This window comes from Hemitrygon akajei, chromosome 4 (assembly GCF_048418815.1).
Source record: "Hemitrygon akajei chromosome 4, sHemAka1.3, whole genome shotgun sequence".
NCBI classification, from domain to species: Eukaryota; Metazoa; Chordata; class Chondrichthyes; order Myliobatiformes; family Dasyatidae; genus Hemitrygon; species Hemitrygon akajei.
In genome coordinates, this window is record NC_133127.1 from 82,889,735 (window position 1) to 82,915,355 (window position 25,621).

General features: G+C 42.1%; 1 protein-coding gene across 2 annotated transcripts in view; it reads left to right on the forward strand.

Annotated features, from left to right (window-relative positions):
• Window positions 1-2,715: 2,715 nt before the first annotated feature.
• LOC140726500 (uncharacterized) overlaps window positions 2,716-25,621 on the forward strand; it is a 113,465-nt gene continuing 90,559 nt past the window's right edge. The window contains exon 1 of one of the 2 annotated variants that reach the window (XM_073042968.1): window positions 2,716-2,824. In XM_073042968.1, the coding sequence (XP_072899069.1) occupies window positions 2,785-2,824 (40 nt within the window). In that variant the 5' untranslated portion in view covers window positions 2,716-2,784. The remainder of the gene's footprint in view (window positions 2,825-25,621) is intronic. The other variant, XM_073042969.1, reaches the window with a different exon arrangement.

A 25,621-nucleotide genomic window follows, 5' to 3' on the forward strand; every position in this document is an offset into this window, starting at 1 on the left:
TCTCTGCATCACTTCTCTCTTTTCTGTGTGGGTTCCCATCCCCCTGCCATATTAGTTTAAAGCCTCCCTAACAACAGTACCAAAATTTCTCCAGTCAAGTCTTACTCGTTTTCTGCAGTCATTCCCACAATGTGGTTGCTGGACTGAGGAGCCATGATAGGTGATGTCCCTCCTCAGACCAACAAACACTTTTGGCTCCTGTCTCACTACACCCCCTCCCTCCTTTATACTGGCTCTTTCCCCTCTCCACTCTCAGTCCTGATGCAAATCATTGACAATTCCCTTTTCATTGGCTACATTGAACAGACTTTGTTCAAAACCCACTCTGGCACCACTCTCAGGACCTCTACCAATATATTGACAACTGCATTGATGCTGCTTCCTGCACCCACGCAGAGCTCCTCAATTTCATTAACTACACTACAAACTTCCATCCTACGCTCAAATTCACTTGGACTATTTCTGACACCTTTCTGTCCTTTCATGATTCATCTGATTCCATATCAGGAGACATTTACTGCAAAACCACTGACTCCCTTATCTTCTCACACCCTTTTATAAGGACAGCATCTCCTTTTCTCATTTTTTGTCATCTCTGCCTCATCTATTCTTGAGATGGGGCTTTCCACTCCAGGTTATCTGAGATGTCCTACTTTTTCAGAAACCATGGTTTCCCATACTGTGATTGATGGAACCCTCATCCATATTTCAATTGCTCAGACTTCTGCATTTCCTCTGCCTCCCCTTAGACAGAACAGAGACCAGGGCCTTAAACAGCCCTTCCAGGTGAGACAGAGATTCACATGCACCTCCTCTGACCCAACCTACAACATTCAGTACTCTAAATGTCACCTCCTCTACATTGTTCAGACCAGGAGCAGGGTAGGTGGCTGGTTCATAAGACACCTGCAATCTCTCTGTCTAGATCTCCCAATTGCTAGTCATTTTAATTCCCCATTCCATTACCACACTGACCTCATTTTCTACCAGGGTACCCAGGTCCTCTCTCACACTCTCTTCTTTCAAAACACACCCTCCCTAGCCCCCATCACCTAGTCTCTTTCTCCTCCACCATCAACTTCATCATCAATACCTACATACTCCACCTGCTGGGTCCTCTGTCCTCTCATCCTACTTCTACTATCTGCCCAATGTCCTCCCCTTGTGTAGTTTCACTCATCACCTTCCCTTCTCATCAGATTCCATCATCCACTGCCCTTTGTTGCCTCCATCTCTCTCCTTGAAGTCTCTGTCACTATCTCCACTTTTCACTCCTCTGCCTGACTCCATCTGACAGTCTACCCTTCCTCACTAGGATCCAGCTGACAGGTATTACCCAACCTCTCGTCTCGCTCTCCTTCAAACTGTCCATATCTCCTCTGATCATCTCTTTGCCTCACTATAAACCTCGGCATGATCTTGTAGCTGATTGTTTACTAGAAGTAACTTTCTTCTTCATTTTTATTGTTTTACCTCGTTCTACCTCAATGTGCCGTGTAATTATCTGATGTGTATGAAATGTGTGCAACAAGCCTTTCACTGTATTGTGGTACATATGACAATAATAAAGCAATATCAGTTCCAATTCCAGTCCAGTTGAAGTGCCTCAACCCATTCATTGCCTGCCCATTTTCTTCCACAGATGTTGTCCAGCCATTGCTTTCCCCCGGAGAATTCTGGCAGTCTCCTTTAACTCTAAAATAAAGCTATTTGTAAACATGGTGCCAACCTGACATGTATCCAAGACTGAATGTTTCTCTCTCTAATGGCTGCTTTATCTCATTTTGTTACTCAAGGTGCAACACAAATGCACGTCAAATTCCAATAAGTCCAAGACTTCGCAGAATTGTTGTCTGGGTTCCAAAGCCATTCCATTCCACTCACGTATCCCTGCACTTGCTGACATGTATTGGTTAAGAAAGGCTTCAATTTGTTTATAAATACTTCCATGGGTTTCCCCTCTCCTGCTCTCCCCTCCCCTCATTTCTAATCCTCCAGTTCTACACCTCTCTAAAATACCTACACTCATCCAGTTTTGCCCTCTTGATTATTTCTGAATTTAGTGGCTCCACAATGGTGGGCAAGCCTTCAGTCTGGGTATTCATCTCAAACCTTTCATTCTCTCTATCTCTCTTTGAGGTTCTTTACAACCTAATTTATTGGTTCTCTATCTTAAGTTCTCCCAAGATGGCATCAACCTTTTTCAGTTGTCATATTAGTATGCTTTGTTACTTTAAGGATGCTATTTTAGTGGAAGAAGTTCTTGTTGTTAAGTGTATGATCTTATTGTCTGATTCTGAAACTTCACAGTTTCCGAATAGGCTGGCAGAATGATTTATATCTATGTTACAAGCAGGATGCAATAAATTGGTGTTCTGTTAACATATAATACTCAGGGTGACACCTTGAATGGATGTTTTGGGAACTCTGTAATTATTAAAATTGCTCACTGACCAAGATGTTCACTTAATACTTTAGAAACTAAGGTATAGAATAATTCTCTAACTGGGAGGATTTTGTGTTAAAAAACCTGTGTCGGCAAACCATTTAACATCCTGTTGCGGTTTTCAGCAATAACAGCTCAAAATTAATGTCATCATTTTTGTTGTTGCATCACTCTAACTTACTTCAATGCACTGGTTGGCTATTTTTTAAAAAAAGGATGTGATGTCAGCCGGAATAAAGGGTTGGATAAAATTACTTTATTTGAGGACTCTTAAGTGTTCTTGAAAGCCACAGTTCTTGTCGTATGACTTGGGTTAGAAACTACTGGAGAAAATAACAATGGCATATTTGGCTGTTACTTTCAAACTGCTCATCATTGGTAAGCTTAAGACTTTGCCTTGTAATTTAATTTTATGTAACTTTTTTTCTTTAGTGTTCCATAAAGCATATTGTACTTGTATTAATGTGTATACTTTGCTATTTGCATGTTCTCTACTAACTTTAGATTTCAAAGTTTCTATGACTCCATACGTATGTGATTGCCATCCTCTAGAACTGAAGTGACTTTGAGAATGACTTTCAGAATCCGATGATGTTATCAAGCATTATACAGGGACTGAATGGAATTCACAACCGTGGGCTTCTTACATCTATGAGTTCTTAGCTAGCATGCAAAAAAGGCACCTGAAGAATGCACCTGGTTAACTCATCGAACCCATTAAAAGAACTCGATTGAGCTGGATTGCAATCATTTTGTTCATCTTTAATGGCCAGATGTAAGACAATGAGGACCAAGCATATAATTCAGTAGCACATGCAAATCCAGAGAAAATTATGCTATGAAACAAGAATCATAACACTTTCCTGGGCTATTCTATCCAATACTTTGGCCAGTTTGCAGGCAACCTCTGCGTGTCACTTAAATTAAATTTGCATTGAAATGTTCAGAGCATCTTCAGAAGAATGCTGGAGTGACTTAGTGGCAGACAATGATTTTTATACCTCCCTGAATTTAAATCAATAATAATTAGTTTTCTCCTGAATAATCAACAGCACCCATTGCATTCTCATTGGTCAATGAGGGGTGGGTGGCTGATGCCACTCAATAACAACCTGCACATAATATCTGCACATCTGTGGCCATTTCAGTAAACGACCAGCAATGTTTAGTCCAATAATTAACCATCCTTTTTAATTGCTGTGAAAGGAGTTCATTCTTAGATGCAGCTAGAATTTGATGAAAATCACTGGTTGTTTTTCAATGGTCAATGTGTACAATGCTATTATGGAAATTGATCTTTTATAGGCAAGACTCTGAGTAGGTAAGGAGAGGCCTTTGATGGACAAAAATACCTCTGGTTAAAACAAAACTGGAAAAAGCATCATTCTGATCTTGTTGCAGAAATACGCATTTTACAGAAAGATATATTTAATTTTACAATAACAAGCTGGATGAAAATGTTTTTAACATTTTAGCTATATTAACATCCCAAATGCTTGTCGGTATGAACTTGAAATTAATACAAAAAAACTGACCATTAACACCACTCAATAATGTTTGTCCATGTATATAATATTAAAATTATAGTAACCAAAATCTACAATTTAATTTCAGTTGTTTTCAAATTAAGATTAATATATATTAGGAACTAGAAAGTTCAGTTTCAAAACTAATGTTGTATAAGGCAAACTTTCCAGTAAAAATCTTAATTATTTAAAATGGTTGAAATGGAACATAATATAGATATTTGAAAACATACCTCTCTTGAAATATTTCAAGTAAAATTTTCAGATTTACACAGCATCAGATTGACATCTATATGAGAAAATATTTTATCTTTAGATATATGTAAAATGTTATTGAAATGTAATTAAATGGAAATTACTTGATCTTAAAGGAAGGGTTTGTAAGAATTGTATTAAGAGAGCTAAGAGGAGCTCCAAACAACATCATAACATTAGTTCATCATTAGACAGAACTGCAAGCTATTGTAGAAATTATTCCTCTGTGACATGTCAGAGTGGCATGTGCGGAGGTTGAGGTTTCTTTTGAGTTACACATCCTGTTTATTTTCTTTATTAAAAAGAAAAACCTATTCAGACCCAGCATGTAGGAAGAGTGGGGTTGGTGACAGGAAAGAGAAACAGTGAATATTAGTAATAGAAGTGCAAAAGGAACATTTTGTGAGGCTAACGTAAATGGGTGGGTCTCTCTAGTAGTATCCAGTGGTTGAAATAGGGCCTTAAGTAGTTTGTATTAAATGAGAGAATGAAGTAACCATTGTTTCCATGAAGAGAGTAGTAAGACAACAAGGCTTAAGTATTGTTTTGTTAGTTGTGTTTGGCCAAAAGATGATTATGTTGGAGTTAGGTACTTAAGTGCTGCATTTCCTGGAATATATAGAAATTTTAGAGGTGATTTGATTCAAACTTTAGATACATTGTATTGAGAAATCATTATTTCTACTTCTTGTGAAATTTAATATGAGGTTCCTAAAATTAAGCAGGTCTTTTTGGGGTGAAGCTAAGGAACACTTCTACAAGCAAAGTCAAATAAATCATTTCTTCAGTCTTATAAGAGAGGTCAATGGAGTTGATTTTGTTTTTCGATCTGCAGCTTTGTCATAAGTGGACAGGCATAAGGTTCTTTCCCAACTGGACACCCAATGGAATGTGTTCCCACTTATGGCATATAGATTCAGTGATCTGTACCATGGTCAGGAAAGGAGATCATCTGCAATGGTGCAAGGCAGAGGCCTTTTAATCCAAACAGGTATGATAGTCATCACCAGAGGACTGTGCCTGGGTACAGTATTACCTGCTCATACAGCCCAATACTGGTGGCAGCAACAGCGAAGGATATGGAGATATAAGACCTTGCAGATGGCATGTGTCATAAAGCAACAAAAGATGGGAAAGATAAGATAAATTACAACAATCAGAATGTCAGCTTTTCCTAGCAAAGAGTTGTACATACTGAATTTGCATTGTAATCATTGCTATAAGGTAATACATTACTTAATGTGTATGTTTTATGATTGGCCAGAAACAGCCTTGACCATTAATACCTTTACATAGAATTCTTCATCACAAAGTAAGCTTCAGACTTGAGAGGAATCTTCTAGCCTGAAGCTTCTTGTAAGGAATGGTGTCCTGACTGCTCAGTGAGGGCAGAATATCATAAGCAGCACCCGCACAACTTCATATCCTCACTGATGGTAGCAATGAAAAGAGGGGATGTACTGAATGGTGAGGGTCCTCAGTGATGCATACTGCTTTCTTGGTGCACCTCCTTGTGAAGATGTCCTCAGTGATGAGGAGGGTTGTGGCTGGCTGAGTCTCCAACCTACAAAGCACTTTGTGATCCTCTCCATTGGAGCTTCCATATCAGCTGATGAAGCAACCAGTCAGAATTCTCTCTGACACACACCTCTCCAAACTCATACATTCCAAATCTCCTTAAATTCGCAAACAAGTGGAGCCACTAGCGTGCCTTCTTCATAACTGCCTCCGTTTGCTGGGCCCTGGATGGATCCTCAGAGATGCGATGTCCCGGAACTTGAAGCTGCCGATTCTGCCGATGCTGGAAATCTTGAACAACACACATGAAACGCTTAAGGAACGCAACAAATCAGGCAGCATCCATGGGAGAGGAGTAAACAGTCAACATTTCATCAGGACTGGAAAGGAAGGGCATGTCAGAATAAGAAGGTGGGGGAGGGGAGGAGCACAAGCTCACAGGTGCCAGGTGAAACCAGGTAATGGGGAAGGTACATGCTTGAGGAAGAGGAGGGATGATGTGGGGTATGATCAGTGGGAAAGGTAAAAGGCTGAAAAGGAAGGAATCTAATCCTCCAACCGTCATGACAGGAGTAGATTTCTTGTTGTCCTTACCTATCACATCATGTCCTTCATTCTGGATACTTCACATCCAGCACATCATTCTCTCTAACTTCTGTCATCTCAAATGGGATCCTACCACTATTAAATAATCTTCCCCCACCTCCCTCTCTCCACTTCCCGCAGGGATTGCACTCTCCATGACCCAGTTGTCCACACCTCTCTCCCCACTGTGCTAGATGTGCCCCTACCCCTCCCACCTCACCACTCCACAGGGCCCCAAACCAGACCTTCCAGGTGAGGCAGCACTACACCCACGAGTTTGTGGGAGTCATGTGATGTATCCAGTGTTCCCAATACAACTTCCTCTACATCGGCGAGACTCGACACAGATTGGGGAACTGCTTCATTGAGCACCTCCGCTCCGACCACAGCAAAAGGTGATTGTGTGTGTGTGTGTGTGTGTGTGTGTGTGTGATGCACCATCAGTAACTCACTCTGAGACGTAAGAAACAAGGTATTGGCTTTTATTGACTGGAAGAATGAACAACACTACATCCTGGAGAATGAGGCCGGGCTCAGGCCTCAATCGCCTTTATACAGGGGTCTGTGGGAGGAGCCACAGGAGCAGTCCAGACAGGTATATGTAGTTCACCACAGTGTGTGTGCGTGTGTGTGAGAGAGAGAGAGAGAGAGAGAGAGAGAGAGAGAGTGAGTTACTTGTACTGTGTGTGTGTGTGGGGGAGAGAGAGAGAGAGACACCTACATTGTGTGTCTATGTGTGGGAGAGAGAGAGAGAGAGAGTGAGAGAGTTACTTGTACTGTGTGTGTGGGGGGGAGAGAGAGAGACACCTACATTGTGTGTCTATGTGTGGGAGAGAGAGAGAGTGAGAGAGTTACTTGCACTGTGTGTGGGGGGAGAGAGAGAGAGACACCTACACTGTGTGTCTATGTGTGGGAGAGAGAGAGTGTGAGAGAGTTACTTGCACTGTGTGTGTGGGGGGGAGAGAGAGACACCTACACTGTGTGTCTATTTGTGGGAGAGAGAGAGAGTGAGAGAGTTACTTGCACTGTGTGTGTGTGTGTGGGAGAGAGAGAGAGACCTACACTGTGTGTCTATGTGTGGGAGAGAGAGAGTGTGAGAGAGTTACCGTAGATTCCGGACTACAGAGCGCACCTGATTTTTAGCCGCTGGCACTAATTTTAGAAATAAAATCATTTTTTTAAATGTAAAGGCCGCACCGGATTTTAGGCCGCACCGGATTTTCGGCCGCAGGTGTCCCACGTTGTAATATGAGATATTTACACAGAAAGATATTACACGTGAGGATTTTTTTAACTTTTAATTAAATCCATATGGTAACAAAAACAAATACATATTGCAAATGCTTTTTTTCGAACCGTGCCCGTACGCGGCTACTTTTAAATATACGTTGCGTATACTTCTTTACTGAACAACATTCCAATATCTCCTAACGACTGGTAAAAAATATATATACTGCAGCCTACCAGGAAAAGTTATTGATACCTTTAACTTAAAAGCAGAGTTCGCTCGGATCCAAAGCCGCTCGCGTAATGCCGCTCCCCCCCTCCTTTCCGTTTCATCGCAAACGGCATTTAAAAGCAGATTTCGCTCAGATCCAAAGCCGCTCCGCCGCTCGACCCCCTCCTTTCCGTTTCATCGCAAACGGCATTTAAAAGCAGATTTCGCTCAGATCCAAAGCCGCTCCCCCCCTCCTTTCCGTTTCATCGCAAACGGCATTTAAAAGCAGATTTCGCTCAGATCCAAAGCCGCTCCCCCCCTCCTTTCCGTTTCATCGCAAACGGCATTTAAAAGCAGATTTCGCTCAGATCCAAAGCCGCTCCGCCGCTCGACCCCCTCCTTTCCGTTTCATCGCAAACGGCATTTTCCCACAAGACGCCGCGAAACCGGGTGTGTCGTCATAGCATCCCGCGATGTAGTACAGAAAACAAATATAGTTTAAACTAAGAGGGTAGGTAGCACAATGCTTCGAGTGTTTTCCATGTTGATGAGGGTGAGTACAAATGACTGATTTACAATAATTTAATTGTGAAAGTGCGCTTGATTTATCGTACAATTTCATTGGACCTCTGTGAACTACTCATCAATTTTATTGGTCTACTGTTACGAGGCAAAATGTTTACGAGGCGGCATGAAAAAAAAAATGCATTAGCCGCTCCGGATTATTGGCCGCAAAGTTCAAAGCTGTTCAAAATGTGGGAAAAAAGTAGCGGCTTAAAATCCGGAATCTACGGTACTTGCACTGTGTGTGTGTGTGTGGGAGAGAGAGAGAGACACCTACACTGTGTGTCTATGTGTGGGAGAGAGAGAGAGTGAGAGAGTTACTTGCACTGTGTGTGTGGGGGGGGGGGAGAGAGAGAGAGACACCTACACTGTGTGTCTATGTGTGGGAGAGAGAGAGTGTGAGAGAGTTACTTGTTCTGTGTGTGTGGGGGGGAGAGAGAGAGACACCTACACTGTGTGTCTATGTGTGGGAGAGAGAGAGAGAGAGAGTGAGAGAGTTACTTGTACTGTGTGTGTGGGGGGGAGAGAGAGAGAGACCTACACTGTGTGTCTATGTGTGGGAGAGAGAGTGTGAGAGAGTTACTTGCACTGTGTGTGTGTGTGTGGGAGAGAGAGAGAGAGAGAGACACACTTACACTGTGTGTCTATGTGTGGGAGAGAGAGAGTGAGAGAGTTACTTGCACTGTGTGTGTGGGGGGAGAGAGAAAGAGACCTACACTGTGTGTCTATGTGTGGGAGAGAGAGTGTGAGAGAGTTACTTGCACTGTGTGTGTGTGTGTGTGTGTGGGGGAGAGAGAGAGAGAGAGAGACACTTACACTGTGTGTCTATGTGTGGGAGAGAGAGAGTGAGAGAGTTACTTGCACTGTGTGTGTGTGTGTGGGAGAGAGAGAGAGAGAGAGAGAGAGAGACACCTACACTGTGTGTCTATGTGTGGGAGAGAGAGAGTGAGAGAGTTCCTTGCACTGTGTGTGTGTGTGTGTGTGTGTATGTCGGTGTGTGTGTGTGTTGGTGTGTGTGCATGTGCATGAATGTGCGTGAGAGAGAGCTGCATAGTCTGTAAATGAGAGAGAGAACTGCAATGTGTGTGGGTGTGTGAGAGAGCTACCACTACTGTATCTGTGAGCGAGAGAGAGAGAGTGATACACACACAAAATGAACTCAGCAGCATCTATGGAAATGAATAAACAGTAAATGTTTTGGAGAGAGAGAGAGAGAGAGAGAAAACTGCAATGTGTGTGGGGGTGTGTGAGAGAGCTACCCTTACTGTATCTGTGAGTGTGAGAGAGAGAGAGAGAGAGAGAGAGAATATGTGTAGAGGCAGGGTTGGGGATGAGAAAGAATCAGAATCATGTTTAATGTCACTGGCATATGTCATGAAATTTGTTAACTTTACGGCAGCAGTACAATGAAATACATGGCAAATCAATATAGTAAAAAAAACTGAGTTACATAAGTATATATATATAAAATAGCTAAGTTAAAACAAGTAGTACAAAAATAAAACAGAAATAAAAAAAGTAGTGGGGTAGTGTTCATGGGTTCAATGTCCATTTAGGAATCGGATGGCAGAGGGGAAGAAGCTGTTCCTGAATCACTGAGTGTGTGTCTTCAGGCTTCTGTACCTCCTTCCCGAAAGTAACAATGAGAAGAGGGCATGTCCTGGATGTTGGGGATCCTTAATGATGAATGATGCCTTCCTGAGGCATCACTCCTTGAAGATATCTTGGATACTGTGGAGGCTAGTACCCATGATGGAGCTGATCAGTTTTACAAACTTACTTCACTCTTATGCAGTAGTCCCCCCACCCCTCCCATACCAGATGGTGACGCAACCATTCAGAATGCTCTTTGCAGTACATTTGTAGATGTTTTCAAGTGTTCTAGCTGACAAACCAAATTTCCTCAAACTCCTAAGGAAATATAGCCACTGTCTTGCCTTCTTTATAGCTTCATCAAAATGTTACGTACAGGTTAGGTTCTTGGAGATATTGATACCCAGGAACTTGACATTGCTCACTCTCTCCACTTCTGACCCCTCTATGATCATTGGTTTGTGTTCCCTCATTTTACCCTTTCTGAAGTTCACAATCAGCTCTTTGGTCTTGTTAATGTTGAGTGCAAGGTTGTTGCTGTGGCACCACTCAACTAAGTGGTACATCTTGCTCCTGTACGCATTCTCACCACCATCTGTAATTCTACCAACAAGGATTGTATCATCAGCAAGTTTATAGATGGAATTTGAGCTATGCCTAGCCATACAGTCATGGCTGTTGAGAGAGTAGAGTAGAGGTCTGAGCAAACATCCTTGTGGTGCACCAGTGTTGATAGTTAGCAAGGTGGAGATGTTATTTTAAATCTACATAAATTGTGGTCTTCCGGTTAGGAAGTCGAGGGTCCAGTTGCAGAGGGAGGTACAGAGGCCTTGGTACTCTAGCTTTTCGATCAGGACTGTAGGAATGATGGTGTTAAGTGCTGAGCTATAGTCAATAGACATAGGTACTTGTGTTGTCCAGATGATCCAAGGCTGTGTAGAGAGCCATTGAGATCACATCTGCTGTAGACCTATTGTGGCATTAGTCAAATATCAATGGGTCCAGTTCCTTCCTGAGACAGGAGTTGATGCCAGCCATGACAAACCTGTCAAAGTATTTCATCACTGTACATGTGAGTGCTGTTGAGCAATAGTCATTGAGTCAGCTCATGCTACACTTAGACCTGAAGACCATAAGATATAGGAACAGAATTAGGCTATTTGGCCCATTGAGTCTGCTCCATTTTATCATGGCTGATTCAATTTTCCTCTCAGGCCCAATCTCCTGCCTTCTCCTCGTATCCCATCACCTTCCGACCATCATGCAATCAAGTATCTATCAGCCTCTGCCTTAAATATAGACTTGGCCTCCACAGCTGCCTGTGGCAATGAATTTCACAGATTCACCATTCCCTGGCTAAAGAAATTCCTCCTCATCTCAATTCTAAAAGGATGCCCCTCTATCCTGAGGCTGTGCCCTGTAGTCTTAGACCTCCCCATCATATGAAACAAACTCTCCATATCCACTCTATCAAGGCCTTTTACCATTCAATGAGGTCACTCTCATTATTCTGTTTTCCAGTGAATACAGGCCCAGAGCCATTAAACTCTCTTCATATGACAAGCCATTCAATCCTGGAATCACCTTTGAACCCCCTCTAGTTTTGGCACATCCTTTCTAAAATGGGGGCCCAAACCTGCTCACAATACTTCATGTGAGGCCTCACCAGTGCTTTATGAAGTCTCAACATTACATCCTTTCTTTTATATTCTAGTCCTCCTGAAATGAATGCTAACATTGCATTTGCCTTCCTCACCACGACTTAACTCGCAAGTTAACCTTTAGGAAATCCTGCACAAAGGCTCCCGAGTCCCCTTGTGCCTCATTCTTTAAAAAATATTTTCTCTCCATTTAGAAAATAGTCAACCCTTTCATTTCTTCTACCAAAGTGCATGATCCATCATGGGCTTTTCTTGGGCACTTGTATAATTGCTCCCTTCTGAAGCTAATGGGGACTTCCCACTGTAGCAGTGAGGGATTTGAAATGTCCTTGAATACCCTCGCCAGTTGGTTGGCACAGGTTTACAGATCCTTACAAGTACTCCATTGGGTCTTGCTGCCTTGCGAAAATTCACCCTCATAGAGTCATTGGACACTGCAGAGATCCTTGTAGCTGTGGTTTTATTCTCCCCTTTAAAACAAGCATGAAAAGTGTTGAGCTCATCTGGTAGTGAAGCATTGCTGCCGTTCATGATGTTGGGTTTTGCTTTGTCCACGTTGACGTGATTCCAATGACACCTCTAACCTCTCTCGGAATTGTTTCTTGGCTCTTGAAATAACTCTCCACAAGTCATACCTGGTTTTCTTATACAAACCTGGGTTGCCAGACTTAAAATCTAGCCCTCAGCAGATTGCAAACCTCCTGGTTCATTCATGGCTTTTGGTTTGGGAATGTACAGTAAGTTTTCATAGGCATACAGGTCTTAATGGAGTTGCTAACAACTGTGGATACTCATCCAGACTCAACGATGATTTCCTGAATACAGTCAAGTGCACCAATTCAAAGCAGAACGACACCTTGCTCTGTGTGTGTGTGTGTGTGTGTGTGTGTGTGTGTGTGTGTGTGTGTGTGTGTGTGTGTGTGTGTGTGTGTGTGTGTGTGTGTGTGTGTGTGTGTGTGTGTGCACCAGAGAGAGTGAAGAAATTTGCACTGTGTATGTGCATGAGCTAGGGGATTGAAAAGCTTTAAAAACCAACAGATAGCATCTAAAAAGCCATAAGGAGAGAAAAGATGAGATATGAAGGTAAGCTAGCCGATGATAAAAGAGAGGGTACCCAAAAGTTTTATCAGGCAAACATATAAAGAGGAAAAGAGAGGCAAGAATGGATATCGGACCTCTGGAAAATGACACTGAACAAAGGAATGGCAGTTTGACACTTACAAATATTTGGTGCACACCAGCAGTCTGTGAGAAATTGGAGAGTGTCGAGGGTCAGAAGTGAGAATAGTCGCTATTAGTAGGGAATAACTGAAAAGTCTGAAAGTATATGGGTTTTGCTGGACCAGAAGCAATTCCACCCAGGGTTCTGAAAGAGGTAGCTGAAGAGATTGTGGAGGCATTAGTTATGATCTTTTAAGAATTGCTAGATTCTGGAACGGTTCTGGAGGTCTGGAAAATTGCAAATGTCACTCCATCCTTTAAGAAGGGAGAGAGACAAAAGATAAGGAATTATAGGCCGGTTAGCCTAACTTTAGAAGCTGGCAAGAGTTCATTATTAAGGATGTGATTTCATGGTACTTGGAGGCAAAGGATAAAATAGGACATGGTCATCATGGTTTCCTTAAGGGGAAATCCTGCATGACAAATCTGTTGGAATTCCTTGAGGAAATAACAGAAAGGATAGACAAAGGATGATCAGTGGAAGTTGTTTATTTGGATTTCCTTGGCTTTTGACAAGGTGCCACACCTGAGGCTGCTAAACATGGTAAAAGCCCATTGTATTACAGGAAAGATACCAGCATGGGTAGAAGATTGATGGATTAGCAGGAAACAAAGAGTAGGAGTAAATGAGGCCCTTTTTGGTTGGCTGTGACTAGTGGTGTTGGGACCACTTCTTTTAAAGTTATATGTCGATGATCTGATTGATGAAATGAGGCAGCACTTCACCTGCATATCTGCTCGGGTGTGTCTGGTTCTCTCGATGCAGCCTCCTTTACACTGGTGAGACCCGTTGTAAATCGTGGGACTGCAACATCGAGCACCTCCACACCACCTGCCACAAGAGGGACTTCCCAGAGGCCAAACAAAATTCCAATTTCTATTCCCGTTCTGACATGTCGGTTCATGGCTTCCTATGTAGCCATCCTCAGAGTGGAGGAGCAACGCCTTATATTCCATCTGGGTAGTCTCCAACCTGATGGCATGAATATCGATTTCTCTTTCCAGTAAACAAATTTGGCCCCCTTTTCTATACTGCCTATTACTTCCCCCGGGTCCCCTCCTCCTTCCCTTTCTCCCATGGTCCACTGTCCTCTTCTATCAGATTCCTCCTTCTCAAGTCCTTGACCTTTCCTCCCTATCTGGCTTCACCTATCAACTTTCTGCTAGCCTCCTTCCCCCCCCTCACTTTTTTTATTCAGACAGTTTTCCCCTTCCTTCTCAGTCCTGAAGAAGGATCCCATCCCAAAATGTCAACCGTCTAATTCACTTCCATTGATGCTGCCTGGCCTGCTGAGTTTCTCCAGCCTTGGATGATAGAATTGATGGCATTGTGGGCAAGATTGTGGATGATACAAAGATAGGTAGAGGGGCAGGTTGTGTTGAGGAAGCAGAGAATCTGCAGAAGGATGTGGATAAATTAGGAAATTAGGAGAAAGAACGAAGAAGTGGAAGATGGAATACGGTGTAGGGAAGTGTATGGTCATCAACTTTAGTAGAGGTAATAAACTATTTTCTAAATGTGGAGCAAATTCAGATTTCAGAGGTGCAAAGAGAGTCCTCATGCAGGATTCCCTAAAGGTTATTTTGCAGGTTGAGTCAGTGGTAAGGAAGGCAAATGCAATGTTAGCATTCATTTCGAGAGGACTAGAATATAAAAGCAAAGATGTAATGGTGAGGTTTTAAAAGGCATTCGACAAACCACACATGAGTATTGTGAGCAGTTTTGGGTCCTTTATATAAGAAAGGATGTGCTTGCATTGAAGAGGGTCCAGAGGAGGATTTTGAGATTAATCCTGGAAATGAAAGGGTTAACGTACGAGGCTCAGGGCTTCTATTCACTGGAGTTTAGAAGAATGAGGAGGGATCTCATTGAAACCTATTGAATATTGAAAGCCATAGCTGGAGTGGAGGTGGAGACAATGTTTCCTATAGCAGGGGGGTCTAGGCTCAGAGGGCACAGCCTCAGAATATAAGAACCTTTCTTCAGAACTGAAACGAGGAGGCATTTCTTTAGCCAGAAGGTGGTGGATCTGTGGAATTCATTGCCATTAATGGCTGTTGAGGCCAAGTCATTGGGTATATTTAAGGCAGAGTTTTATAGGCTCTTGATCATTCAGGGCATCGAATGTTACAGGGAGAAGGCAGGAGAATGGATTTGAGAGGGATAATAAATCATTCCTGATGAAATGACGGAGTAGACTCGATGGGCTGAATGGCCTATTTCTACTCCTATGTCTTATGGTCTTATAATCTTATACCCATAGTAACCAGACATCTCACTGGGAATAAAAACTCTGACAATTACTCTTCCTGTGCCTTTATAAATAAGACCTCTCTATATTTCAGTGGTTCACTCATGACGCCATTCACAATTGGATGTAGATTCCATGAAGTCACAGAAGGTCTAAACAAATTGTTTCCTGCAGAAGTACAACATTGGGAGGGAGAAGTAACCAAGACTTTTAGAAGAAAATATTATATTCGTTTTTCAGGCTTTAAGTTTTTATTGCTCTTGAACTGAATAAGTTGTTAGGCAACATCAGAGTTAATCACACCGGTGAGTTTGGGGTTACACAGATGACAGCTATGAGCAAATGGACCAGATGGGTTATAAATTCCATGTATTGAATACAATGAAGAAGAGGTTTAGTACCTCTTATCCAAAATTTCAAATTCCAAAAACGTCCGAAGTACAAATATTTTTTGAATGCTGACATGATATCACAAATGGAGAATTCCACAAGACACTGGGAACGTTCCCCAGTGATGTGCAGGTCTCTGTGTCCACAGACAGTTCTGAGAAGTGACCTCACATATGTAATGATCAGACGTTGATAAACATGGAAGAAAACTACATAAAGTGAAAAAATGAAGATTTCGATTGTGTATTGTCTGCATAGGAGTGAACTCCTTTGCTGATCATGAAACAAGCAAAGATCTATCATGACGAACTAAAACTTGAAGGTAATTGCAAATATTCAGAAGTCTGGTTGCAGAATTCAAGAAAACGAACAGTATAAAGTTTTCAAAGCACCTGCTGATCATGAAAACCTAACGCCAGACTAAATCTCCAATACAGATTGTTTTTATACCTTACCTAAAACCTCAAAAAAAGGGTAAAATATAAATACAGTGAACTTTTAATCAAAACACAGCATTGTAGGTGGAGACTGAAAGCCTGCTGTTGTTTGTTGTTCAACAGCTGATTCAGCTATTCTCCCGAGGCTGCGCCTATCACCCTGTTCACGTTATATTTTATTATATGAACAGTATGTAATGATTATTACTGCGAAGTACTTATGCATGTTGAACAAGTGCAATGCAAAGACTGCTTCCCAGTAGCACAGCAGTAAATTCAGAATCAGAAACTATGGCAATCCCAAGCTCATAATGCAGATTCCAAAATCCAAAAATAATCCAGAATCAAAACAAATTGAACAAAGGGGACTATGGAGCCATGAGAGAGGAACTGGCCAAAATTGACTGGAAGGACACCCTAGCAGGGATGACTGTGGAACAACAATGGCAGGTATTTCTGGTAATAATACAGAAGGTGCAGGATCTAGAAGGTGCCACTTTGGTGGCAAGAACAGGAAGTCAGATTACTATCTGAATGGTGTCAAGTTAGGAAAAGGGGAAGTACAATGGGATCTAGATGTCCTTGTTCATCAGTCATTGAAAGAAAGCATACAGGTACAGCAGGCAGTGAAGAAAGCTAATGGCATGTTGGCCTTCATAACAAGGGGAGTTCAGTATAGGAGCAAAGAGGCCCTGGCGAGACCACACCTGGAGTATTGTGTTCAGTTTTGGTCTCCAAATTTGAGGAAGGACATTCTGGCTATTGAGGGAGTGCAGCGTAGGTTCACGAGGTTAATTCCCAGGATGGCGAGACTGTCATATGTTGAAAGATTGGGGCAACTGGGCTTGTATACACTGGAATTTAGAAGGATGAAAGGGGATCTGATTGAAACATATAAGATTATTAAGGGATTGGACACGCTGGAGGCAGGAAACATGTTCCCGATGTTGGGGAAGTCCAGAACCAGAGGCCACAGTTTAAGAATAAGGGGTAGGCCATTTAGAATGGAGTTGAGGAAAAACTTTTTCACCTAGAGAGTGGTGGATCTATGGAATGTTCTGCCTCAGGAGGCAGTGGAGGCCAATTCTCTGGATGCTTTCAAGAAAGAGTTAGATAGAGCCCTTAAAGATAGCGGAGTCAAGGGATATGGGGAGAAGGCAGGAACGGGGTACTGATTGTGGATGATCAGCCATGATCACATTGAATGGTGGTGCTGGCTCAAAGGGTCGAATGGCCTACTCCTGCACCTATTGTCTATTGTCTATAAAAACACCTCAGGCCCCAAGGATTTCAGATAAAGGGGACTCAGCCTCTATTTAGAGTCACACAGCACAGAAACAGGCCCTTTGGCTCTTCTAGTCTGTACCAAACTATTAATCTGCCTTGTCCTACATTCTCCTCCCATCCACTTACTTGTCCCAGTTTCTCTTAAATGTTGAAATCGAACCCATATCCACCACTTCTGCTGGCAGCTCAGTCCACACTCTCACCATCCCTGTCATGTTCCCCTTAAACTTTTCACCTTTCACCGTTAGCCTATGACCTCTAGTTGCAGCCTCACCAAATGTCAGTGGAAAAAAAACCTGCTGACATTTACCCCATCTATGCCCCTTATAATGAGATGGCATGTGTGGCAAGCTTTGAACTACAGCCTGGATTGTTAGCTCTGGCCTCCAGATTGCTAGTCTATGATACACATAAGTTCATTCTCAGCACTTGCTGTTGACTATGTTAGGTAAAATTATCACTTCAGTGGGCAAATAATATTAGAATTATGTTCCTTTAATATCAGAGAATGTATCCGGTGTACAACCTGAAATTCGTGCTCTTCACAGACATCCACGAAACAAGAGACCCCAGAGGATGAATGACAGAGCATCATAGCCCTGAACATGCCTCCTCCCACTCTTCGCAGAGGTATCACCCCCAACTCATGACAGCAAAAGCACCTCCCTCCCCCACCACTGAAGCAGCAGCAAAAGCCCCCAAAGAGAACTTGAATCACAGTCTATCAAAACTACAATCGATGACACAGCACTTTGGTATCTCAGAGAGGATCTCCCTCTCCAGCGAGGGTGAGAGGTCAAGAGTGAAGACCATCAGCTTGCTGCTCCGATGTTACAATCCTCCGCGTCGCTTCTCCAAGCTCCCTGTGTTGAGGACTGAGTGGCTCTCACTCTCCATTGAGAGAGAGCGAGATCGCTCGAGTACATGGATCTTCTTCTGACAGCAGCCAGCGACTAGCAAACAAACCATCTGCTGTATTGATGTTTCAGTCTCCCACGTCGCCTCAGTCGGTGGAATTGGCAAGGAACTGGGTCATCTACGGGGACGCTCCCCAAGGGCATACGTCTTCTGGGCCGTTTCTGGAGATAGCAAAGCATAGGCTGCACAGCAGGTCCGAAAACCCACTGCTTGTGAAGAACCACAGTTTGAACTGTAGATCACAGACTCTGAGAGAACAGCAACCACCTTGAAATGAAAGGAAAGACATAAGAGAAGAAGAGTAAGCTGTTTTGTGGACAAACTAAAGAAGTTGCCTGAGTTTGCAAAAAACACTGGCACCATCTTTTCACACTCCTCCTCCTACTAAGTGGTGTTAGGCATGATAGCCAGTTTGGTACTGGTGTTGGTATTGATATTGGTTTATTGTTGTCACATGTAACAACATACTGTGAAAATTGCCTTTCATACTGTTCATACGATCAAATCTTTACAAAGTGCACTAAGGCAGAATAAGATAAAACAGTAACAATTCAGAATAAATTGGAAAAGATACCTAAAAAAAGCATTGCAGGTAAACAATAATGTGCATGATCATAGTGAGGTAGATTGTGAGGTCCAAGCATACAAGAGGTCTGTTCAATAGTCTGATAACAGGGGGCTGGATGCTGTCCTTGAACCTAGTGGTTATGTGCTTTTGATGGGAGGGGGGAGAAGAGAGGATATCTGGGATGGGTGGACTATTTGATTATGCTGGGTGCTTTACTGAGGCAGCAAGTACAGTACAGGTAAAATCCACAGAGGAGAGGCTATTTCCTGTGATGTGCTGAGCTGTGTCCACAACTCTCTGCAGCTTCTTGCCATTTGTGCAGAGTAGTTGCCTTATGGTACCAACCAGCCATTATGCACCCAGACAGAATAGTTTCTATGGTACATTGATAAATATTTGTAAAGTTCTATGGGGACATGTTAAATTTCTTTAGCTTCCTGAATAAGTAGAGGCATTGCTGAGCTATCTTGGGTATGACATCAACATAGCTGGACCAGGACAGGCTATTGGTGAAATAGAAACACACCAAGAAACTTGACTCTTTCAATCCTCTCAACTTTGACACCATCAATATAGACAGGAGATTTGCACCGTCCCCTTTTCTTTATAACTTATTCTTTACAATAATCATTACCTTAATGTGCATTACAACAGTAAGATTTAACTTTGTTAACATTGAAACCTTCCAAATACTTAAAAACCTGTATAAAGTGGATGGAGAGAGTTTTTTCTACTGGAGATAATCTATTGGAAGCATTGCTTAGGTTATTGACATATGGTCTTTAATGATACTGTACCATCAATATCACATCCATATCTAACTTACAAGACTGATTTATGGAAATCATTCAGAGCAGAGCGGAGAGATTGGAAGCATGCTTCTCCAAAAGATTAGAGAGTATGCCTTATGAGAATAGGTTGAGTGAACCCGGCCTTTTCTCCTTGGAGCAACAGATGATGAGAGGCAGCCTGATTGAGGTGTATAAGATGATGAGAGGCATTGATCATGTGGATAGCCAGAGGCTTTTTTCCCAGGGCTGAAATGGCTAACATGAGGGGTATCGTTTTAAGGTGCTTGGAAGTAGGCACAAGGGGATATCAGAGATAAGTTTTTTACACAGAGAGTGGTGGGTAGGTGGAATGGGCTGCCAGCTACTCTGGTAGAAGTGGATATCTCTTTTAAGAGACTCTTAGATAGGTGCATGGAGTTTAAAAAAATGAAAGGGCTATGCATTAGGGAAATTCTAGACAGTTTCTGGATTAGGTTATATGGTCGGCACAATATAGTGGGCCGAAGGGCCTGTAATGTGCTGTAGATTTCTATGTTCTATGTTCATATCCCTAAAGTCAAAAGTCCAAAAGGTAAAAAAGGAATGGAACCAGGAAAAGTGAGACACTAACTTATCATATAAAATTCTGTTCATCAACAAAGTAAATGAGAAAATGAGGGGCAGTATTAACATTGTAGGATTTGAAGAGTTGACATGGTGGTTCTGTTGTCCTGATATTTTTAAGTTCTTTATGCAAATTATTATGAGCAAATACTGAGGAAGACAACACACCAGAATCATTGTAGAAAAATTAGGACTTTATGGATATGAACCTTTCATCATTCATTTCTGGGCATCAGCCATCTACACAAATTGTCTACACAGTTACTGCCTTCTACAGTACAATCTCTCCTTATAAAATCGCATAGTACCCACTCTCCTCACTCTCGGTCTCTCTAAGAGACGCTGGCTCCCCATGTCCCAGCAATTCAATTTAAAGACTCTCATCCTGGTTTTTGATGCTCCCTTTGATCTTTTCCATCCTCCAGAGAGATCACTTTCTACCTCTGGTCCACCGAGTTTTGCTATGCTTTTTCTTTACTTTAGAAAGACCCTAAGAGCTCCCTTATTCACTCCACAAGAAAGGCAGTGCAAACCAGTGTTATTAATGCTCAAGGCTTTTGTTATTTTAGGGTGCTTATGGATGTATGTGCTAAACTGAAGCGAATATGTTTCATTTGTTCTTTAAGGTGTGTGCTTTGATCTTTCTTTTCTTTCATCTATTCGCAGAATGTAGCATCACCTGCAAAATCATCATTTATTGGGTTATTTCTTTCATGCAAAATCAGACCATCGGCTCATCGAGTCTGCTCCACCATGGCGGATTTATCATCCCTCTCAACCCCACTCTCCTGCCTTCTCCTTGTAACCTTTGACACCCTGACTAAGCAAGGAGCTATCAACCTCCGCTTTAAATATACTTGAATACTTGGCATCCAGAGCCATGTATGGTCATGAATTCCAGAAATCTCCTCCCTCTGACTAAAAAAATTCCTCCTCATCTCTGTTATAAAGGGACGTCTTTCCAGTCTGAGACTGTGCTCTCTGGTCCTGGACTCACCCATTATAAGAAACGTTCTCTCGACATCTAGGCCTTTCAATATTCAATAGGTTTCAATGAGATTCCCACTCATTCTTCGAAACTCCAGCAAGTACAGGCCCAGAGCCATCAAACTCTCCTCTTACATTAACCCTTTCATTCCTGGGATTATTCTTGTGAACGTCCTCTGTAGCCTCTCCAATATCAGCACATTCTTTCTTAGATAAGGAGCTCAAAACTGCTCACAGTACCCCAAGTGTGGTCTGACCAATGCCATTTAAAGCCTCAGCATTACGTCCTTGCTTTCATATTCTCGTCTCTTCAAATGGATGCAAACATTCCATTTGCCTTCCTCACCACCAACTCAACCTTCAAGTTAACATTTAGGGAATCCTGCACAAGGACTCCCAAGTCTTTGCACCTCTGATTTCTGAATTTTCTCACCATTTAGACAATAGTCCATTGCTTTATTGGACATCACTCATGGACCCTGAAAAAATAGTATGGTTTACATGAAACTAATCTCACAATGTAGAGTTCTAGAACAATGAAGGAACCACTATATATCTCAAAAAAAATTTAAAAAAGATAGAGTTCTGAGAAAATATGATTAAAAAAACAGGAAGACAGCAGGAAGTGGGTAAAGAATCAAACTGACTTGCAGATCTTTCATATCCAAAACCAAAAAGGAAAATGCTGGAAAACTGTTCAGGTCAAGCAGCATCTTTGGAAAAGGAAACTAAGATAATGTTTCTGGTTGGAAACCCTTCATCGGCACTGGGAAAGAGAGACTAACATTGCAATTTTAAGTTGTATAGAAATAGGTGGGAGAGCTGGATAAGACAAAGGGAAATCTGTGATTTGGTGAGTCCATGTCAAAACTGTTAATGGAGCAGCTGGAGGGTGATGATGCTTTGTTATGTGAAGCTTTGTGATAGGCCGAGCAGTCTAGCTCATATTAACTGAGAAAGATACCACAGTTAGATGATACCCAGCAGAAATGGGCCTTTTTGATACAGATAGAGAACGTTTTGTATGAAGCTGGAGAATTTAGTATTGAGCCTAGAGGGCTGCCATGTGCCCAAACAGATAATGAGATGTTCTTCTCCAATTATAATGGGTCTCATAGTAACAGTGCAGCAGACCACAGACAAAGTGGGAATTGCATGGTTAGCATCAAATTCATTCTTGTAGTCTGAGCAGTTGCATTTGGCTCATCCAATATAGAGGAGAGCACATTGTGTACACTGAATACAGGACACTATAAAGACTGTTTGGAACATGTATGTTGGAAAGAGAAGCTGCTGCACTTTCTGTGGTTGCATGAGAAATTATCATAGGAGGGGAGGTGATTGAGCAGACTAGACTATTGCAAAGTGAACAGTCCATTTAACCATTGCAAAGAGTTGGGAATATATGTCTGGTGGGATGATCCTGTTGAAGCTAGTGAAAATTAGGAAGGATGGCATAGAATGTGAAGGCTTTTGGGGTGGGAGGTGAGGACCAAAAGAATTTTGTTCTTGCTCAATCCAGAATGTGAGGTGGTGAGAAAATAGGTGTGGAGAGTAGATGAGATGCAGCTAAGGGCTCCATCCACAATAGTAGAAAGGACCCAATGGCTCAATAAGAAGGAAGACGTTTCAGAGGCAAATGTGTCATTGCAGTGTGTGTTGATTTGGCATGGACTGGTCCATATGTACATATTGCAGAATTCATTGATTTAATGTATATCTTTTATGTTTTAAGAGGCAAATGTCTCAACATCAGAGCAAATGCACCAGAGGTCGGTGAACTGAGAGAATGAAATGGAGCCCTAGCAGGGGGCATGGTTGGGGGGAAATAGAGTCAAGAGAGCAGTGTGTCTCTGTGAGCTTCTAATAGGTGTTTGTGGTTAGCCTATTCCCTGAAATGGAAACAGAGATCTCTAGGAACGGAAGGGAAGAGTTAGAAAATGCATTATGTTGAGGTAAGTGCAGGGTGGAATTTGGCAGCAAATGTAACGTAATTTTGGAGTCCTTTATGTGCATGAAGCAGAATAAAGGCGTCATCGATGTTGCAGAATATTAATTGATAGTGTAGTTCTGGATGGGACTGAAACAAAGATTGCTCCACGTATCCTACAATTTGATGGTTATAGACCGGGCCCAAGTGGTTGCCTGTAGCTACACCATTGATCTGGAAGGAGCGAGTGGAATTGAGGAGAAGTTGTTCTATGTGAGAATGAGTTCAACATAGCAAATGAATGCTTTGGTTTATTTCGGATGGTTAGGACACTGTTCAAGAGAGAGAGTTCAAAGTAAATGTTATTATCAAAGTGCATTTATGTCACCATTTCAAGTCTGAGATTCATTTTCCCCTGGTCATACTCAGCAAATCTATAGAATAGTAGCTGTAACAGGATCAATGAAAGATCAACTAGAGCATAAGAGACAACAAACTGCAAATGCAAATATATATAAATAATAATAAATAATAAGAACTTGAGATAATGAGATAAAGAATCTTTAAAGTGAGATGGATGAGCAAGTGAGTATAGTTATGCCTTTTGTTTAAGAGCCTGATGGTTGTGGGGTAGTAACTGTTCTTGAACCTGATGATGTGAGTCCTGAGGCTCTTGTACCTTCTACTTAATGACAGCAGTGAGAAAAGAGCATGGCCAGAGTGGTGAGGATTTCTGATGGTGGATGCTGTTTTCCTACTTGAGGGCTCTCTGACCCTCCTGATGTGAGATGAAAGGGTAAAACAAGTGAATGACCAAGTTAAAGATGAATTGGCTGCAACCAGGAAATTGGAAACCATTGAAGTGGTGAAGCATGTCTGAAGTGTCACAGATATAAAAGGCAAGACACTAAAACAGGGGAGAAAGGATGGAGTTAAGTTGGGAAGGACTAAGTTCAGTAGGACCAGAGTTAACAGAAAAAAACTGTTTGCCTCAAGAGTCTTGTACATGAACCCTGAGCAGAAGGTTGAATTGGATTCAATGTTTTCCTGGACACAAATGTTCAGGCCTACAGTGGCTGCATTATCATTACCAATTGTTCTCCTGTATCTAGTCATCTTAGCTCTTTGTTCATCCAGAGAGAATCCTTTTGATAGGAAATTTCAGTCACTAGCATGCACTAAATCCAAAAAGGATATTGCTTTGTGCCACATGTAGGTCAGACTGGGTAAAGGTAATTAGTTTCCTTAAGAAGATTGTTGAGTCATTGTTAATTGTGTAATTTGCACATTTCTACTATAATAACATTGAGATGATTGATAATAATAAAGTGTCTCAGCTTGTGAATCTGTACTGCCTCATTGCTATTAATTTCCATAGGCCCTTGGAAAGCTAGACACAAAACCTATTGGGTGATCGGTGGATATAAATGAATCCAACATTTAATTACAGTTTCAAGGATACACTACTGTAATAGAAGTGCTGTCTTTCAAATCCCCCAAGAGGACTACAACCTTGTCATGGTTTGGAGGCTTGTGTGCCTCAATAGCCAGGAGAGATATGTTGGCTGAAGTCAAGGCTTTATGCTTTGGCTTTTAGTAGGATCACCCATGTCAACCATGTCAAAAGGTAGGGGATAGACTAAGAGTGGTTCTCTGGCTCTCCGGGTTTTGGAGTTCACCTCATGGCTAACAACCCTGACTGGCAAAACTGTATTGTTACAGAAACAGCAAGGAAGAATCCTTCTACATCTGAGTGCAATGGTTTTCCCGAGTCTCCACTTGGGATTTGCATGACTGACAGTAGTGAAAACCCAGTGGAAGCTACTGACATGATGACGGAACCAATGGATGCCACCAGAAGTGGAGGACCTTCATTGCTGCCCTAAATGCCAGTTGCGTAACAAGCAGTAAGATATCTTTCAAATGAGGCATGCAAGATGCCATGAACTATCTGAAAAGAAGTAGCCTGTTGCAGTGTCCTGTCTAAACATTCATACCACAGACTCCCTCTCACGCAAACCAACATCCCTTCCATGTACTCAGTCGATGCTTCCTGCTGCCTTGGAAAAGAAGCCCACATAATCAAGTCGTTCCTCTTCCCATCAGGCAGAACATTAAAAAGTTGAAAAGATATACCAGCAGATTCAAGGACAGGTTTGATCCTAAACAACATACACAAAATGCTGGAGGTACTCGGCATCAATGGAAATGAATAAACAATCAATGTTTTGGGCCAAAGCCCTTCTTCAGGACTGAGAAGAAAGGGGGAAGACAGCAGAATAAAATGGTGGTGGGGGGGGGAAGAGGCTATCTGGAAATGATAGGTGAAGCCAGGTATGTGAGGGAGATAAAGTGCTGAAGAAGAAGGAATCTGATGGGAGAGGAGAATGGAAAGGAGGAAGGGACCCAGGGGAAGTAATAGGCAGGTGAGAAGAGGTAAAAGGTCAGATTCTATCCTACTGTTATAAGATTCCTGAAAGGATTGCTTGTACAATAAAGGTGAACTCTTGATTTCTCACTCTACCTTGCTTTGGCCCTTACCCTTGATTTGTCTGCCTGCACTATACTTTCTCTGTAACTGTAACACAATAATCTTCATTTGTGTTTTTGTTCCCTTTGTACTACCTTCTTGTACTTACGTATGGAATGAT